The sequence below is a fragment of the Protomyctophum bolini genome, assembly GCF_963924005.1.
Source record: "Protomyctophum bolini genome assembly, chromosome: 18".
Classification (NCBI taxonomy): Eukaryota; Metazoa; Chordata; class Actinopteri; order Myctophiformes; family Myctophidae; genus Protomyctophum; species Protomyctophum bolini.
Genome location: NC_137879.1, coordinates 26,948,804 through 26,968,164, shown reverse-complemented (window position 1 = coordinate 26,968,164; position 19,361 = coordinate 26,948,804). Strand labels below are relative to the sequence as shown.

Sequence of the window (19,361 nt, the reverse complement as noted above, 5' to 3'; positions counted from 1 at the left end):
GTGCGTTTGTGTGTGTGTGTGTGTGTGTGTGTGTGTGTGTGTGTGTGTGTGTGTGTGTGCGTGCGTGCGTGCGTGCGTGCGTGCGTGCGTGTGTGTGTGTGTGTGTGTGTGTGTGTGTGTGTGTGTGTGTGTGTGTGTGTGCGTGCGTGCGTGCGCACAGACAGACAGACAGACAGGGCATAGTGAGGGAAGAAATACCACACTAGTAAAAAGAGGAAGAAAATATCACTTGGGCAAGACACCGCATGTCATTTCCTCTTTCAGTCCTTTTGGTACAGCTTCATTTTAGAAAGATCTTGCAGTCATGTGTTGAAACAAAATGTCTGCGTATTGTCGAGTCAAATCAAGTCACATTCATTTTGAAAGCACGAAAAAAAAACTCTTGTTGAGAAAAGTGATGTAATGAACAAAATACACAAGCAATAAACACAGTGAGAACACAAATAAACCCTAAAAGCAATAAATCATCCAATGATAAATATCAGCCAGATATCAGGGGGAATCTAATGTTAAAACAGTGTCTTGAGCCTGGGCTTAAAGGATTCAATGGATGGGGAAGATTTAACAGAGAGAGGAATGCTCATCCAACGCCTTCAAGTCAGTGGTTCTCAAACCTTTTCCTTTCAAGGACCCCCATAGCTCTCTCAGAGTTACAGACCTGTAAGGGTCCATTTGGACCCGCCTTAAGGAGCCCTGAGGGCCCTGCTGGAGTCCACTTTGAGAAGCACTGGTCTAGGTAGGTAAGAGCTAGCCTGGGACATCAATTAGAGTGCAGAGTTAAGTTGCGGGACACATATGAGCCCCCAAGTCAGCTGACCTTATAGGGACGTGAGTGTTAAGAGGTGTTAAAAGTTCAGCAATGTATCATCATACATGGGGGCCAAGCCATTAAAATCTTTTTTATCTGTCAGGATAATCTTAAAATCAACTCGCCAGTGGAGGCAGGCCGGGACAGGACAGGGGTAATGTGTTGCACATAATGTTTCTTGAATATATTATACTGTAAGTGTCAACGGGTAGATGAGGTTACAGTTTCTACTAAATACTTCAAGTACCGTATATATAACGTTGAATAATTCATGGCATCATTTCAACTAAACTGAACGGTGCAACTGAAGTGACATGACCTGAAGCTCAACCTTTTTATTTGTGTGCCACACAGAAACAAACTTTGTGCTAATCTGGTGGCACTACTGCTGCCGCATGTTAAGCAGTGAGCGGTGGTCAAGGCAACTTCAACTTTATTTGTCCCCGGAGGGCAATTGTGTTTTGTAGAATAAAGAGTGCAACATAAAAACAAATGAGTAGAAGAGAAGAGACTCAAGGGGCCTGCGTCAGTGAGCAAGCATAATCACCACAACAACATTTGCACCATTTGGATTTGCCGAGGGGAAGCTCTCGCATATTTACACCGTATATAGAAGTTGTTGCGAACTTAATCATTTTTATGCGAGCCTTTGCATTTCAAACTACTCACCACCCTTAAACATGAGCCTAGTTAGGACTTTCTAGGAAGATAACAGGATATTACGGTTTTACTGATCCCTGAGGGGAGCAATTTATTTGGGTGAACTACTTCATAAGTGTCTTGCTCAGGAACACTTCAACATAAAGCCTAGAGGAATGGAGAACTGAACCAGGGACTAGAGCCCTGCGTGGGACTGTTTTCTTGCCTGCTCCCGTTGGAAGTCTGACCATTCCTGCTGACCATTCCTGGCAGAGAATGAATGATTTCATTGCTGACCGCGTGCAGTTAATTCCTGCTCACCGCTCCTTTGTCCCTTTAGTCCTGCCAGATCCCAAAAAGCAAAAACATTACATAACAGAGCGACCGTGCGTGAAAGAGAGGCTGTTTCATTGTGCAGCACAATAATACACACACACACACACACACACACACACACACACACACACACACGAGAGAGAGAGAGATAGGCTAAACACCCAATTACAGCACCACAGAGTCTCCATACAGCAACACAGTGGGGTCGGCTGGACTTAGAGCTTGACAGTAGGTTATTATTATGCACATACGTTCTCTGAATGTAGCTATATGATTCATATCAAGCTAAAGCCACACAGATGCTTCAGGTTATTTAAATACCGCCCGTTCTACATAGTGAGCCACTGCTCTGCTACTTAATGACTCAATGCTCTAAATAGTGAGTCAATGCTCTGCTACTTAATGAGTCAATGCTCTACCTAGTGAGTCAATGCTCTACCTCTACCTAGTGAGTCAATGCTCTACCTAGTGAGTCAATGCTCTGCTACTTAATGAGTCAATGCTCTACCTAGTGAGTCAATGCTCTACCTCTACCTAGTGAGTCAATGCTCTACCTAGTGAGTCAATGCTCTACATACTGAGTCAATGCTCTACATACTGAGTCAATGCTCTACCTAGTGAGTCAATGCTCTACCTAGTGAGTCAATGCTCTACCTAGTGAGTCAATGCTCTACCTAGTGAGTCAATGCTCTACCTAGTGAGCCAGCGCCACCCAAACGGAAGTCCACACTTGTGTGTCTAGAGCAGATGGGTGCTTTAGAGAGGACAGATGGAGTGATGGTACGAGAGGGGCTGAGGGAGGAGAGGAACTCACACAGCTGAGGTGAAGGAGGGATGGATGGACGGACGGACGGATAGCTGGATGTGGGAGAAGGTAGAACAGTGGAGCAGCTGTTTTGGGAGAGGGGGACTGGCACACTACAGTACGCTACAACTGTGTGCACACACACACGCACGCGCACGCGCACGCACGCATGCGCGCGCTCGCTCTCTCTCTCTCTCTCTCTCTCTCTCTCTCTCTCTCTCTCTCTCTCTCTCGCCCTTGTTGTTTCTCGCTTTGTAGCACGTTCCAGACCTGCCAAACAACAGAACATCTGTCCACCATGGTTTCCAGTTTAGATCCAGGTTTTAGAATCAGACCAAAAGTGTTCCACAATGAATGGTAGAACAGCCCGGGCCACCGGGTTGGGCTTATTTACACAAGTCAAACATTTAGGTAGACAATTAGTCAGATAATAGACATAGTCACAGTGGTCTGGTGGAAAAGTAAATGTAAATGTAAAAGGCAGAGATACACTGTGATTACATTGGGGTCCAGGGACCCATAGGGTTTGTTGCAAATGGACCCTTACAGTGTACTAAATGGACCATTATACTGTAGGTCGATTTTGTTATATTTATTTTGTACACTCTCAGAGTTAAGTTTTGATATTCATTTCTTGACATGGTTGTTTTCTCCTGTGTGTCCGTCAGCCGGGCTGCGTTAACACCACAGAGGCAGACATCAAGAAGTCATCTCGAATGAAGCAGCCTCATAAAACCAGAAAGGTGAGTGGGGTTGCAACATGCAGTTAATTAAACTCATTGGTTTAATCGATTATCCATATACTGGGCATTTCATTATAGCAAAAAATGTAAAAGAAAATATGAGATTTTGCATACTCACAATGCACAGCGATGCACGGTTAGAGGATATGCTGTACATGTAGCATTACACCAGTAAAATGCATGGTTAGAGTATATACTGTACATGTAGCATTACACCAGTAAAATGCATGGTTAGAGTATATACTGTACATGTAGCATTACACCAGTAAAATGCATGGTTAGAGTATATACTGTACATGTAGCATTACACCAGTAAAATGCATGGTTAGAGTATATACTGTACATGTAGCATTACACCAGTAAAATGCATGGTTAGAGTATATACTGTACATGTAGCATTACACCAGTAAAATGCATGGTTAGAGTATATACTGTACATGTATTACATTACACCAGTAAAGCCATGACAAACCTTCAAACATTTGACCTTTGTGGAACATTGCCAAAAATAATGAACTTTCACTTTCATTTCCATTTTCATTGTACAAACAAAGTTGATTGCTCTTCAGAATTGATCAAAATTCTGTCACTGAATCATGATCATTGTTTTTAATAATGGCCTTTCTGTCACCTTCCTCCTCACCTTCTTCACACTGGTGTCCACCACGTTTACCCTCCTCTTCCTCCTCCCCTTCTCTCCACCGTGTTTTTATTCCTGTCTCCTTTGTCTCTCCCCCACCACCCCCCTCTCTCTCTCTCTCTCTCTCTCTCTCGCTCTCTCTCTCTCTCTCTCTCTCTCTCTCTCTCTCTCTGTGCTTGTGTCTCTCTAGTCAGTCTATGGGGATGTGGAAAGTGACCTGGATGATGAGAGAGTGAGAGATCAAATTATGTTCACAAAATATCACTCTTTTGCCACTTTTACTCTACCACGCTCAGTGTCTCACCCCATCCCCCCATTCCTCTCCGTCACTATGTGTGGCCCCATATATTCTCTCCACTTTGTGTGTGTGTGTTCTCTCTTTCCCAAATCTTATGAAGTCCCTGTCTGTGTGTTTTGCCTACATGCGTTCTCTCTCTGTGTGTGTGTGTGTGTGTGTGTGTGTGTGTGTGTGTGTGTGTGTGTGTGTGTGTGTGTGTGTGTGTGTGTGTGTGTGTGTGTGTGTGTGTGTGTGTGTGTGTGTGTGCACGCGCGTGTGTGCGTGCACGCTCGTGCCTGCGTGCGTGTGTGTGAGCGTGCGTGCGTGTGTGTCTACAGTCAGTGTACGGCTTGCAGAATGACATTCGGAACCACAGCCCCACCCACACCCCCGTCCCAGAAGCCAAAGAGCCAACGGAGGAGGAGCTAAGAGAACAGGTAATGTGTCAGAGAGGCTTTATACCGTATACAGTATATCCTTTAATTATTATGCCGATGCGCCGTTGCTTAATTTGGGTGGTGGCGGTGGCTCAGGGGTAGAGTGGCTGGATGGATGCCAGTTCGAACCCGGGCTCCCCCAGAGTTAGTGTCGAAGTGTCCTTGAGCAAGACACTGAACCGCTAATTGCTCCTGATGTGCTGGTTGGTGCCTTGCATGGTTTCCACTGCCATCAGTGTATGAATGTGTGTGTGTGTGTGAATAGGTGAATGTAATGCACAATCTATGTAAAGCGCCTTGGGTAAAGGCGCTATATAAATGCACCATTTACCATTTAATTTGATCTCCATCATACGACAGACAATTTAGGTATTTAGCACAGTGATTCTCAACCTTTTTATATTCAAATATTGTTATTGGAGTTTTTTCATAGTATATACACAAACAGACAACACAAGAAAAACAAAACAATACAGTACCATACAATAGACCAGTACTCAACAAACACACAAAAATGTGGCCAAGATAAAAAAGACAATATAAGAAGAAACTATAGCGCCATTCTCACTGAGCACAATAACGATAACTATAACGATCTAACTAATACGCTATATCTGTACACAGTGGCACCAACAGCTGTGCAGTCCAACTGTGCCAGAGCCCACACACACACACACACACACACACACACACACACACACACACACACACACACACAGGGGGGCGAGAGAGAGAGATCTCAGAGTGCTGAAGCATGCAATAGGATATTATGGAGAATCAAGCAGGTGAGATAGTTGTGCCGTACCTGAGGTAAAGACAGTTAACCTTCCAGCTAGCGTCGGCTCTATATTAGTAACAATGGGGGGGGTGACGTGACGCATTGCGTCCCAGATCTCAGATGGATTTTGAGTGGCTTTCATCGTTCACAAAATCGCCCTGAAACTAAAGTGATCCAAACGATATCGTCCAGGACTATAATCTGTCCATTACAGATAATGTTGTGGACACTGCCACCCGTTTGAGTTCAAATGTCATTGTTATAGTGTCATCGTCATCATGCTTGGTGTGAACGACTCTTATGGCGGTAAGTTGGGAGTGGGAGAATTGGTACGTGTCATCCTCTAAGTAAGCGCTCTTCCTGTCTCCTCACCTCAGATGCAGTATTGGCAATCACAGTTGGACAGACACAGGTTAAAGATGTCTAAAGTAGCAGAGAGGTAAGTTCAACTAATAGACTCTTTCATGCGACCATACTGTACAAACCCTGCTTATTTACACAGCTATTCAACTCACTTCTCTGTCTACACGGTACACCTCTCTCCCCCCCCCCCCCCCCCCCCTCTCTCTCTCTCTCTCTAGTCTGATGAGTTACACAGAGCAGTATATGGAGTATGATCCGGTATTCAGCACTCCTGAGCCCTCGAACCCTTGGATCACTGATGACACCACGTGCTGGGAGCTGGAGGCCAGGTGAAGCCCTACACACACCGTCTGTGAACGCCGTGCGTCAAAACAGCCACCTCCGTTATTTTCAATGAACCTATCCCACACCGGCTGCGTCCGACGCGTGTTCACGCCTCGCCTGACGCTCCGATACGCCACTGTTCTATTTTCCAGGCGTTGCCGTGCGGCAACGCCTGTGCCGCGTCGCTGTGCACCCGGTGTGTGTTGGGCTTAAGCTCTCCCTGCATCTCCTCCTCCTCTATCTCCAACAGCTCCTTCCTCCCTCCATATCCGTCCTCTTCTCTTACTGTCTGTCTGTGCTATGCCCCTTCTCTGCACGCACCCCCAAAGTCTCATACAAAGCCTCAGTTTGTACGCCTTCATATACATTTTTCTTATTCATTCATTAAAAAGTAAGGTAAGTGACATTTGTTGGTCAAAACTATTTTTTGTGTTTAAAAATGGAAAGCTATATTTTGTTAGTAATCCTTACTACAGAGTGTTTGTTCAGTAACAGGGGGTCCCTCCCTGTAGCTCCAGCTCTTTAATAAACTGTAAATGCATTTTCAGGTACGTTGCAAATGTCATGCAATCCGGAGAGAGTACCCATTTAGTGGCTTCATTTTTATAGTGTTCCAGTTTCAAATTGGCTGCTCATTTCATCAAGTAGACCTGAAAATGCATTTTCTGTTTACTAAAGAGCTGGAGAGTCAGGGAGACTCGCGTTATGAAACATACCCTCTTTTAGCAATGATCATTATAAATATGGAGCTATTTAACACCTTTTAACAGAGAAATACCACTTGCCCTACCTTTTAAGCATACTAATTAGTTTCTATAATTGTGATATTGAGATATTAAGTCGTCGCTCAGCCTTGTTATTGATATTATCCCTGCCTGGGTTCTGGCTCTGTTCTGTTCTGTTGTATCAGCTAAGCCTGTGGGGGCGTTGGAGCGTGAAATACAACGGGCCGTTGTGGGATGGTGTGACATGGACCTGCTTACAGTAACTTGATTGTGCTGGCTTTTTTCTGAGGCTTTTAATTGGCTTGAGCCCGGCTGGCTGCTATTTGATTTAGCCCTGGTCCTCCCACACACGCTCCTGTAATGCTGCTAGTTCTCTCAATATGCACCCACTTTGCATCTGCCTCCACGCTGCTGTGGCCTACTGTTATGTGTCTGTTTCTGTAGTACTCTACCATTTGAATAATTCATGAATCGAATCTACGCTGTCGGACGGAAACCTCTTGTCCCCATATTTCAATGTTGTTGTTTTTGTAAATTAAATGTTTTTAAAATTAGAATACAAAATGTATGGTTTTGGACATACAAGGTCTCCACCCGACAGCGACGATATAGTTAATCTCACACCACTTTCAACCCATTTATTATGTGTTACGTGTGTGGCTGTGTGCGTGTGTGTGTGTGTGTGTGTGCGTGTGTGTGCGTGTGCGTGTGCGTGCGTGTGTGGGTGTGTGGGTGTGTGCGTGTGTGTGTGCAGTAAGGAACCAGGCCAGCAGAGAGTAAAGCGGTGGGGGTTCGGTTTCAATGAGGTGCTGAAGGATCCGGTGGGACAAGAACAGTTCCTCAAGTTCGTCGAGTCTGAATTCAGCTCTGAAAACCTCAGGTTGGTGCCGGTTCCATGTTTCATGTTGTATGTTTCATTAGCTTACTCACTGTAGCGTGTTGTGTTGTGTTATGTACTTTTGTACGGTTGCGTGAAATGCGGAACATCATTTTACACAGTTATTAAACTATATATTTGAAAGTTAGATTTGTGATACGCTGCAAGCAGCTCTCCGGTTGCCTAGCTAGAGAGCAATAGTTTCACATCAGTGATCCCCAAATTGATACATAATAGGCCGCAGACACCCATTGGTGAAGACTTTTGTGTTCTTTTTTGTTTTTGTTTTTGTTTTTTGTTTTTTAGATTTAGTACAGTAATATACCACTGTCTAATATTCTGTCGGGGGGGGGGGGGGGATTTTTATACATTCTCTCATTGGACATAACTTCAGCTGGTAAAATAATAGTAAAATTTAAGTAATTTATTTTACTGAGGACCCATTGTTGCCCCCTCTCAAGGATCCCCACTTTGAGAACCACTGTCCTAGATGTTGCATGTGTGAGACAGAATGTACTGTATCATACAGACAAAAAGAATATGTAATCAATAACACTTACATGAAATTGTTTTTTAAAACAATGAAATTAAAATGTCGTATGCCCTCTCAGCCAGGCATGTCCAATTGTCCGTCAATGGTTTTGTATCCAGGACCAACATGCAAACTATAGCAGCGTGGCTTAGCTGCAGTTACTCCTCTTCATCCCCTATGGGACATAATTTACTGTATGTGCATGTCCCATTAACAGTTACTCCTCTTCATCCCCTATGGGACATAATTTACTGTATGTGCATGTCCCATTAAGGACAGAATGCAATGGCAGCATGCTGCGCCTCTCCACGTGACAGCTTCATCTGTTCCAGCTCTTGTGTCATAGTTGTGATCTGGTGGTCTTGGGCCTCCCAGATCGTCTTTTTCCTGTCTTGTGCCAATCTTAAGACAACTTCTGTGATCTGGTCTTGCTCTATTCTCAGCACCGTGTCCTCCTAGCCGTCACAAACGGCGATGCCCCGTCTACCTGTTTTCTTCTACAGTTAGAGATTTGTTTGAGACATCTGTTGTGGAGATTCTCCCCGTGCCTGCTTTGACCACTGTTGTGTGGTTCTCAAAGTGGGGCCCAGGGACCGTCAGGGTTCCTTGAGGGGGGTTCCAAATGGACCTGTAATTGGATTAGTACGCTCTCTTGTGTTATGAGGGTCCTTGAAATTAAAAGGTTTGAGAACCAGTGGCGTAATACATACAGTGCATAATGCCCTCCATCGTTTGTTGTTGTTATTAGACCAAGAACAGAAACAAGGGTCATATTTCCATGCAAGGGCTAATTTGGTTCTGTATCGATTTGTGTGTCGCTGATTGAAAAGTGAGCAACAGCAGCATCAGTCAGTATGGGCCTCAGGAGAGCACTGTATTGTACTGTGCCAAAGAGCCAGATCAATGCAAGGGGAACAAATGGGGAAACGACTAATTACAAGGATGAAATCAACCAAATACGGTGGTTTCCAACCTCTTCTGGATCAGGGCCCACTTCAACATCTCGGCTGCCACGTTAGGTGGTCAGATGGGTGGGCTGCGTGCCTTTTCAGATCATGTTTCCTTTAATGATCAATTGATTGATTGTGTTCCGACTTCGATCATTGGAAGTGGAGCCAGTATACTTCCTATAGTTATCGGTATCTATCTAGTTTTTTTTTTTTTATAATTATTATATTATATATATATATATGCACACACACGCACACACACACGCACGCACACACACACATTGATTATTTTATATTAGTCTAATAGTCTTATATATCGTCTCTATCGGTTGAAAACCTCATATGTCCAATCTTTCAGGAATCACATTCAAAAGTATCTAAAGTAGCAGATCTACAAGCTCGAAACGAGCTTGCAGATCTGCTACTTTTGATACAGTACTTCTATGATCAAGTAGGGGTTTAATTTACACAATTTACACAATCTTATGTTAAAAAATGTAACATAAGAGGTTTCTGCCCGTCAGCAATGATATTATTTCTTGGGCTACCGCTTGCAACCGGTCCTCGGCCCACACGTTAGGAATGAATGGCTGCTGTACTCTATGAAACGGTGAGCTAATTACTAATTACAAGGTTGAAATGGACTAATGTGAGCTGGAACATCAACAAACTTCTCCATTTTGACACGGGCACTGCTTCTGCGTCTCTGTGAATCAGTTACGCTGTGCATGGCAGGCAGCAGCTGCTTTGTAATTAGACCAGACAGCTTGAAGGGAATTAATGAAGATGGAGTGAAATAAATACGGTACTAAAACATCATATTATTGTATGCATAAATAATGTATGTGCCCACTCACACACATACTGACAGTAAAAAAAACATTATGTCACTAGAAAGGTCATAGGGAGGTTAGTCACTGGACCTCAAGAATGTGGAGAATCGTCCAAATGATATTCTGACATTTAAAGTAATACTGTCTTATAACCTTCTTTTCAATGAAATGACTTTTAACAACTTTCTAGTATTTTAGTCACCAGTCGGTGTCTAGTGAAGCAAACATGAAAAAAGTCTTTAATGAATCCCCCACACTGCTCTTGTCTTGCTCAGTCGCATCATCTTTTATTCAAATTGACAGACGTTTGGGTCCCTCTGGAGTCTGGACTTTCATCAATAGTGTATTTTTGTTCATGAAATATTTGGCATTTGCATAGTCACCAGTGTCTGCCACCGGCACGAACACAGACCGTTTCTGCATATGTTGTTGTTGCTTTTTTAAATAATATCGGCGCCAGCACCCATTTGTTCTGAAACGGCACTGTACATCTGTGTTTTTATTTGGAACTGAATTCTGGTAAACACGGTTCCAACAGACGGTAGAGCTACCTGATAAATATATGATACGTTGGCAAGGTTTATTAACTCTAGCACCCGAGCATTGTGACCTCGTAGAATTCAGCAAATGTTTTGTGAAGACCAGTTACCATTTTAATGCACCTGGCCTTCAAAGGGTGTCCCAAATAATCATTTTAGTTGAGACATATTATGATAATACGAGATGTGTGAGACATTTCACTTAGTTTAGTTTAAAGGTTTAAAGATTTAGTTAAAAAAATGACCCAATTCAACATTGTTTTATTTGTTTGCTAGTTCAAATTGGATCTGAAACGTCAAGACTTTCCCATGTACTAGGTTCTGGTTGGCGGTGCAGGAGGTGAAGAAGCGACCCATACGGGAGGTGCCATCACAGGTGCAGGAGATCTGGAAGGAGTTCCTGGTTCCAGGAGCGCCCAGTGCCATCAACGTGGACTCCAAGAGCTACGCCAAGACCGCACAGAATGTGAAGGACCCAGGGCGCTACGCTTTCGAAGATGCACAGGTGAGGCAGCCGTCAGTCTTGTTGTTGAGCCTAACGGTTTTCTGAAAGACGTTGCGTTGCTATACTGTATCAGTGGTGCTCAAACCTTTTCTTGTCAAGGACCCCCAAAATGAAATGTATTTGGCCACCGACCCCCTCATCTCAAAATGTGTTGTTCCAGGGACTCCCAGAAACAAAGATTTGAATAAAAAATGTCCGCTTACATTTTTTTTAAATATATTTAAAGAGAAGAAAAATATTTCTGCAGTTCTACACGCAGGGCCCTATCTATGCATTTTTTTTTACTATTTTGAAAAACATTTTAAAATAGTTCAAACGGCCGATTTACAAAGTCACAACATGTTTATGTAGATTGGCTATATTCATTATTTTAAAATGTTTTTTCAAAATAGTAAAGTATAGGTTTCGTCCATAACTCAGACCGCCTCAGACCTCGTGAAGAGCCGGTTGTGGTCAAAGCTGAAACACTCGTTTGTCTTCTCTCCAGTGTGCATGTTGTTGTCCAGCACCTGTACAGTTTTACGCTTTGGATGTGCGTGCTTCCCTTTGGGCTCTATTTCCATTTCTATGTGTTTACTGTACCTCGGCTAAGGATGCAACTATCGATTGTCTTCTTAGTGATTATTCTATCGATTAAAAAATTGTATTAATTAATTTGCTATTAATTGAATGATCCAGAAACACAGTATTTTAAATATTTAAAATATCCTCACTAGTGCTCATTATAAGATGGCCACTTTCATTGGTGGTCTATGGACAGTTCAGAAACCTAATGACATCATTGATGGGGATAAGCTAATAGCAACTACAGTTCTGTAAAGTTAGCATGCTGAAATAGAAGCCATTGTTCATGCATTAATGCAATTATATTGTTGCTGTCGGGCAGAAACCTTGTATCTCCATATTCCAACTTTTTTGGACATATACACTGTATATGGTTTCCGCCCGACACCCGTTTGAAATGACCAAACCTGCCTACCGATCATGTCACTGGTAGGCAGGTTGCTGAACTGTCTACAGCCTCCTCTGAGACACGGAGAGAGTAGACTGAAATGGTGTCATCTACCATGAACAAATTATATGAAGATTGGTTGAAAATAGATGATGTGCCCCTTTAAGCCCAATTTTATTCTTCATGGTGGGCAGAACACTATTAAAGGCTACTGGAGTGGATACATATTGGAAAGTGCATTGAGCCATGCAATCAGTATTATGTAAAATGCATTCAAGCACTGTGTATATTTGTTTCTGAAGTGGTTGAAATAGAGACAGTAGGAGCTGAAAGAGGCAGGGTGACTTCCAGACTCATTTAGAATGCACAACAGAGTATGGAGATCATTTCATACATTTTCCTCAGGATATTGCAGTGTAATGGCTTTGAACTCAAAATAAAACAGATTGTCATTTCTTGGGGATTGGTTTCTGTGACTGCAGCTGGGATCCATTTGTGACAAAAACAGAGTACTACTAAATCCTTTATACTTCCGACAAATAAATAGCAGATCTACAAGCACACGACACGTCACATCGCGACACGTAGTGAGCTTGTATATCTGCTATTGTGAAATAATAATTAGGTTAACAGACATTTTCAATCAAATTGTCAAAATGCATTCAGACATTGTTGAATAAAGAAGGCGCTGGAGCCTTTTACTTTAATATAGAAGGTGCAAGGTTTCGATGTCAGATTACATCTTTGTAAGGGCATTCAGGTACACAATGTGGTGTTAGTATACCATTCTCTCTTGTCCTCCCCAAACAGGAGCACATCTACAAGCTGATGAAAAGTGACTCGTACAGTCGCTTCATCCGATCCGGCGCCTATCAGGAGCTACTGCAAGCCAAGAAGAAGGTAAAGACCAAGCAGGAGACTATGGTCTGACCGCATAAATGTACATTTCAGCGGTCCTCAGACTTTTGTATTTTTACTTCAAGGACTCCCGTAACTCTGAGAGTTTACAGACCTGTAAGCCGTGTAACACCGGTCCTCCACCGGGCGCGTCAGCGTCGCGTCTCCGTCACCGTCACAGAGTGTTCCCTTTTTAATCAATGAAGGGTGGCTCCACTGCCCGCGTTGCGTCGCGTCTCCGTCACCATTAAAATTGCCCCGGTTCGTTTTTTGATGCACGCGACGGAGACGCAACGCGCCCGGTGGAGCCCTGGCGTTAGGGTCCATTCGGAACCCCTTCAAGGAATCCTAAGGGAGCCGTGAAGAGAGAAGCCCACAAAATTATAGCTAGCTAGCAAAGCCAAGAGCTGACCACTGTATGTACGGTATAGATTCTACTAATTATGGTCAAAGCTACAGGGCAATTCGGCTTCATCATTTTACCCCAAAATACCATTCTGAGGCGCATCTAGTGTCAGGTGTTTGTCAAGCTTCCCTACACACAATGCCCACTACTACTGTTGCTTTTTCCATTACATTTAATTATGGGATTATTAGGAATTGTGTTAATTCGCTTATTTTTTAAGTTGTCTGATCCTTTATTTGAAAGGTACAGTGGAGAAAGACGGGGAAACGTGGAGAGAGTAAGGGAGTGTGTAAATGGTCCGGCTGGCCGGGAATCGAACCAGGGACTTTCTGTCAGGCATTAGAGCCCATTTGGTACACCCCCAACCACTCGGCTACCGGGTCGCCCAATTAAGGAAAATTAGAAGTAAATGTTTATTTCATGTAGTAGCTCTAGCAAGTTGCTAGTTTGTGGTTGGTTGTTACCAATTAGCCTGGATGTTGGGTCACAATATGTCTCATTGGAGGGGAATTGAATTAGTGCCTTTGCATCTGACTGTTTAGGCTAAACACTTTAAACCAAGCTGCCGCTTTGTGCGTTTCTCCTAGGAGAAATTTTGACACAAATTATGTCGGTACCTTACGTTTAGTTTTCAATGTCCATAAACTGTAGGGGATCCGGATAACAAGAGGTCTTCTTACTTCTTACTACTTATACGATACTGTTCTCATTTTGTGCTATCCCATCACTTTGCAAGAATATCTGTTACTCTTATTGATTCACTCTTTTGAACTCTTATTACTGTATCTTGCTGCTTTATAATCGATTCATGCAATATCAGAAAGAGGTTTTGTGTTTCCTTTGCTTTCACTTCCTTTGGGTTACGTATGTGTTCATTTCTTCTGCATGATTGACCATGTTTTGTTTTTCTTTTTAATTCCCCGCCTAAGTCCCTTGTTTACATCTTTCAAGCAAGTCTGTTTGTCCGGCTTTTGTACTTCTTGTTCGGTTTCCTTGGTTTTCTTTTGTATGTTTGTATGTTTGTGTGTCTGTTTGTTTTTCTTGTTACGTTTTTAAGTGTGGAAGTACTGAGGAGCACAGAACCTCTTTAAAGTACTGAGGAGCACAGAACCTCTTATGAAACATCCTCTCATAACATGGTAAGTGGGACAGTAGCACAGGGTGATGTACTGTAAACATACTTTAGATAAAATCAAATCAAAGCTTGCAGCTGCTGGGTCACCTGGAGACCTGAAACAGCTACACATTCAGGTTAATGGGGTGGATGAACTGGTTTGCTTTCCCACTGCTATTTACTCTTGGTCTCTCAATGTTTTGAACATTTTAGTCATGCAGTCGAACTGTGTTAGGCACTTTATCATCATTTTTCATTTCAGTGTGTGGGTCTGTTTTTGAAAATGCCACTGTTAAATGTAGGTGTTTATTCAATTGCATAACAACAACAAAAAAACTGTTTAATTACATAACAAGTATTTGCCCTTGGCTTAAACCCAATCACGACAGTGACACAATGTCAAGATTATAAATGCATGACTGAGAACTAAATGAATAAAACACAACAAAATGTCCTGAGGACGAGAACACAACAAAAATAAATGCAAGGGACGCTTCATGCTCCTGTTGAGAATGTCCTTCCTTATATTATTATAATATTCACACAAACTTAATTAGACTAACCTGCCCCGTGGCAAAGGTAAAAACACATTCAGTCATGAATCTTACCCTTATTAACATCCATATTATATAATGATGACAAAACACTTTCATTAATTAGGCTTGTAGGAGAATGTCAGCCTTTAATATCAGTAGCAAACAAAGACAGTTACTGTACATTTAACCACATTCTTGTAACACAGTGTTTCTCATTTTCACGTGAAGGCCCCCACATTGATGTGGCCATGTATTATGGCCACGGACCCCCATCTGAAAAGAGTTTGTGCCAGATACCCCCAAAAGAGACCATTTGTGTTAAAATCGTTTTTCAAAATGTTTTAATATAGCAGATCTACAAGCTCAAAATGTGTCTCATCACGACATGTGAGCTTGACAGCCTGGAGTATAAAATAGTGTAAATAGGTTAGGTTAGGACCCCCTGGAACCCCATCAAGGATCCCTGGAGGTCCCCTCCCGGACCCACTTTGAGAAGCACTGCTGTAAAGGCCCTGACACACTTGTATCATCAAATACACCCAGAACTCACTATTTCAATACTAAAATCCTCACTGTTATTCCCTCTATTTCTTCTCTCCACAGAAAAGTAAAAACTTGTTCTGAGGGCTACTGAGTTCAGGTAAGAGCATTATATATATATTGCATTATATATTATTATCACGTCGCTGTTGGGTGGAAACCTTGTATGTCCAATCCCTTTTTGTTTTCTTCAGAAAATGGGGGGAAAAAATTACCTGTGTTCCAATGTAGTTATTATTTGGTCACAAGCTCTTGTTTATAAAACTCACAGTCAGGCTTAACCACTTTTACATTTAAAAACATATATATAGTAAACATAGTCGATCTACAATCTTGTTGTGAGCTTGTACTAGTTTTACACTCTTGTACAGCGAAGTAGGCCATTCATTTCCACAAAAGAAAAACGGAGATACATGGTTTCTGCCCAACAGCAATGATACGTTTAGCATAGTTGCTTAACCCGTTACAACCGTGAATGCATCTGTGTCTTTTTCAATTTTTGCGTTGGGCTATTCAAAAATAGCAGATATACAAGCTGATACATCTGCTATTATTGAATGTTTTTTTTTTTCAAGCATTTTATTTGTAGAATCGGATTTGGGTCTTAACCCATTCTGGACGGGAGCCCGTTTTGGTTTTTTTTACTAAGCATTATTTAGCTATTGAAAAATTGCAGATCTACAAGCTCATAGCGCGGCACTCTACGAGCTTGTAGATCTGCTATTTTTGAAAAATCGTTAATGGGTTGTAACTGAAGCCATCCTATGTCTTCCACCAGGGGGCAGCGCTTCAATGGAACAAGCCAGTACTGTGTAATCAACACACACCATTCTGTATGAACTATTACCAGTGGAGATGATGGGACCGTGCCATGTACAGTCCACTGTCTGGCCCCAAAGAGCAGCACACACGCACACACACACACACACACACATACACACACATGCTGGCACACACAACACACACACAGCATACGCTGGCACACACAGCACACACACACACACACACACACACACACACAGCACACTCTGGCACGCGTACACACGCACAAAACACAACATACCTGGTGTTGCATGTCCAACCAAACCGCAGATGAATACTCATACTCATAATCTAATGAATACTTTTGTTCCAGTCTCTACCATCCTGTGTGTGTGTGTGTGTGTGTGTGTGTGTGTGTGTGTGTGTGTGTGTGTGTGTGTGTGTGTGCATGGCTGCGTGTGTGCGTGCGTGCGTGTGATCACAAGCACATGCATGTTTGTAGCGTGTATGTATGTGGTAAAAATGTATTTTAAATGTTTTCAGATGCCGGACTAAAAGAAAATGCTATCGAAGGAGAGGTTACATGTTCATTGTCTCCAACACAATAGTATGCGCACGCATGTGCATCTCGGTATGTGTGTGTGTATGTGTGAGACATCAAAAGCTGGGAAAATTGTGTCAAACAAATAATGTACAGTACAGTTCAAAATATATGCTAATGTGTAAAAATACAGTATATGGCGATATAGCCACCAATCAAGGGTCGGAAATTGACTAGTAACTTATTGCATTATACACCACTATTGACTGCCGCACAATGTAAACATTGCTAGTGTCTGAGATAGTCAGAGTTTGGAAATGTTTGTCTTGTAAGTCAGTGGTTAAAAACATACCCTAGACTGGCTGTCTAACTTGCAGACAATGTATGAAGTAAATAAAGATAATGAATAAAATCCAAATTATAATGAAGTAGTAATCATGCTTGTAGCATTTAAATCTCCAAAACCCTCTTCTGACCCCCGGGATGCGGATGACCTCCAACATCCATAAATATTGCTACAAGGTAATGCCCAGATTTCAAAAGAAAATGTTTTATTTTGTGACACCAGCATTGTAACTAAAGTAGGTAACTACATCAAGCACTGGCCAAACTCTGTCTACCAAGGACTCTGGTCACTAGATAATATTGTTGTCACCGTAATGTCCACACTGTTTTCATTTGCCTTTTTATTGCACTGTTGTGTGCAGAATTTGCCACAGCCACTGTACTTATCACAGCAATCCTGGATCAATTCTTATCAGAAAAACTACAAAAAACCGATCAGATGCATTAAAGGAATGCCTTGACTTTTGTAGTTTGTTTTTCTTTTTCAGCCTCTCATAACACCCTGAATAGTTTATTGGCAATTTTTTTCAGTATTGTGTGGGGTAAAGCTTCTGCACAACGAATCATAGCTCTGATGAAGATCAGGTGACCGAAACATCGGCAACAACTGTTTTACGAGAAGACAGTGTGTGCGGTGAGTTTCACTCCATACACAATATTGATTTTATTTCACCCAGTGACTGCTGTAGATTGTGTTATGTGTGTAAACATTGCAGACTGACAGACATTAATCGAACCATTACCTTTCAAGCTGAAGATGTTCCAGTGGTGACAAATTATTAATCGATACACTTCACCCACCCTGTGTTTCAAATAAAGCCCACATCACGCTGAAGAGCCAACTCCATCACAGAACAATGTGTTGAGTACTGTGAGTTATCTCGGTTATGAACAAGTGCAGTCTGTGCTCTAAGAAGAATGGCATTTAATAATCACATATGAAGATTTTCAAATTGCCTTGTGAGTCACAATACAAAGAGTTCCCATGGAAGGGATTAGCATCCCCCCCTTTTTTTCAAGTGTGATGTAGGCCTATCAACAATGATGAATTTTGACGCATTAAACATTTGAAATCACCATGAATGCATTTTGTAAAAATGAAAAGCTACATTTTAGATATTTGAGAAATCAAACATGGAAGTTTGGAGTTGTAGATTCCAATATAAAACCGAATGAAAACTGGATATGACTGACCTACAGTACATAGAGTACAATCATTAACCACTTAAACCCCACCCTGAAAAATAGCACACCTGCGATGCGTTGTGAGCTTGTCGGTCTGCTATTTTCAGCAAAAGCATTCCCCGCAATAACAGAAATAAGTAACTACACTAGCCCTGATGGATTAATTACACCTCTGATATAAAGAGCTATAAAAGGTTATATACCTTTTATACACAAATATAGCACGTGTGGGCCCTCTGCTGCTCATTACAGGATATTACATATCTTGGAGAGTAAATTTAAGTGGTTAAATTACAGCTCTGATAAGAGCTATAAAAGGTATATAGCACAAATATAGCACATGCCTGCTGCTGCTCATTACAGTTACATATCTTAGAGAGTATTGTCTTCTGCCGTTATCTAATCACTTAATCATATAACATAATCCTATGTACTTTATTGGGGTCTGTACGTGGTCCCCTCTTTTTTATATATCTCTGCAACCGAATCTCTTTTCAGAAAATAGAATCTACAAGCCCACGTGTTGCAGTAGATCTACAAGCCCACGTGTTGCAGTAGATCGGCTATCTTCTTGGTAGAATGTTTGTTTATTCTGACATGGACAGAATAGCTCAAATAATGTCCTCATTAAACAACATTGGTTCATTGTATTCGTTTTGTCATCCTAAAGCCATAGTATGTAACTTTAACCTGTGTTTACATAACAAAACAACAATAAAAACATTTATATATTATATAAATGTTTTTATATTCATCATTTCTTTCTATACGTACTGTACTTGCTTACGTACATACAGCTCAAATGAGCCTAATGCTCTGAACTCTGAAGTCCAACTAGTCTGATTAATGACATCACCATGACACACCACAACATTTAAACACATATTTATTGTCTGATCTGACATTGACAGGTATCGTGAGGACAGCTTGATGGTGTACTAAAATATATCATTTAAGAAAGGCTGAGTAATT

The 19,361-nt window shown here is 41.9% G+C and overlaps 1 protein-coding gene across 4 annotated transcripts in view; it reads left to right on the top strand.

Moving 5' to 3' along the window:
• Positions 1–17,610, top strand: part of rgs7b (regulator of G protein signaling 7b) — a 70,896-nt gene extending 53,286 nt beyond the window's left edge. Inside the window, exons 10-19 of one of the 4 annotated variants that reach the window (XM_080789008.1) lie at positions 3,257–3,331; positions 4,162–4,203; positions 4,587–4,685; positions 5,841–5,902; positions 6,045–6,155; positions 7,630–7,755; positions 10,925–11,111; positions 12,874–12,963; positions 15,620–15,656; positions 16,335–17,610. In XM_080789008.1, coding sequence (XP_080645134.1) covers positions 3,257–3,331; positions 4,162–4,203; positions 4,587–4,685; positions 5,841–5,902; positions 6,045–6,155; positions 7,630–7,755; positions 10,925–11,111; positions 12,874–12,963; positions 15,620–15,640 — 813 coding nt within the window. In that variant the 3' untranslated portion in view covers positions 15,641–15,656; positions 16,335–17,610. Of the gene's footprint in view, positions 1–3,256; positions 3,332–4,161; positions 4,204–4,586; positions 4,686–5,840; positions 5,903–6,044; positions 6,156–7,629; positions 7,756–10,924; positions 11,112–12,873; positions 13,091–15,619; positions 15,657–16,334 lie in introns of those variants that run through there. The other 3 variants (XM_080789010.1, XM_080789007.1, XM_080789009.1) reach the window with 3 other exon arrangements.
• Positions 17,611–19,361: the final 1,751 nt, after the last annotated feature.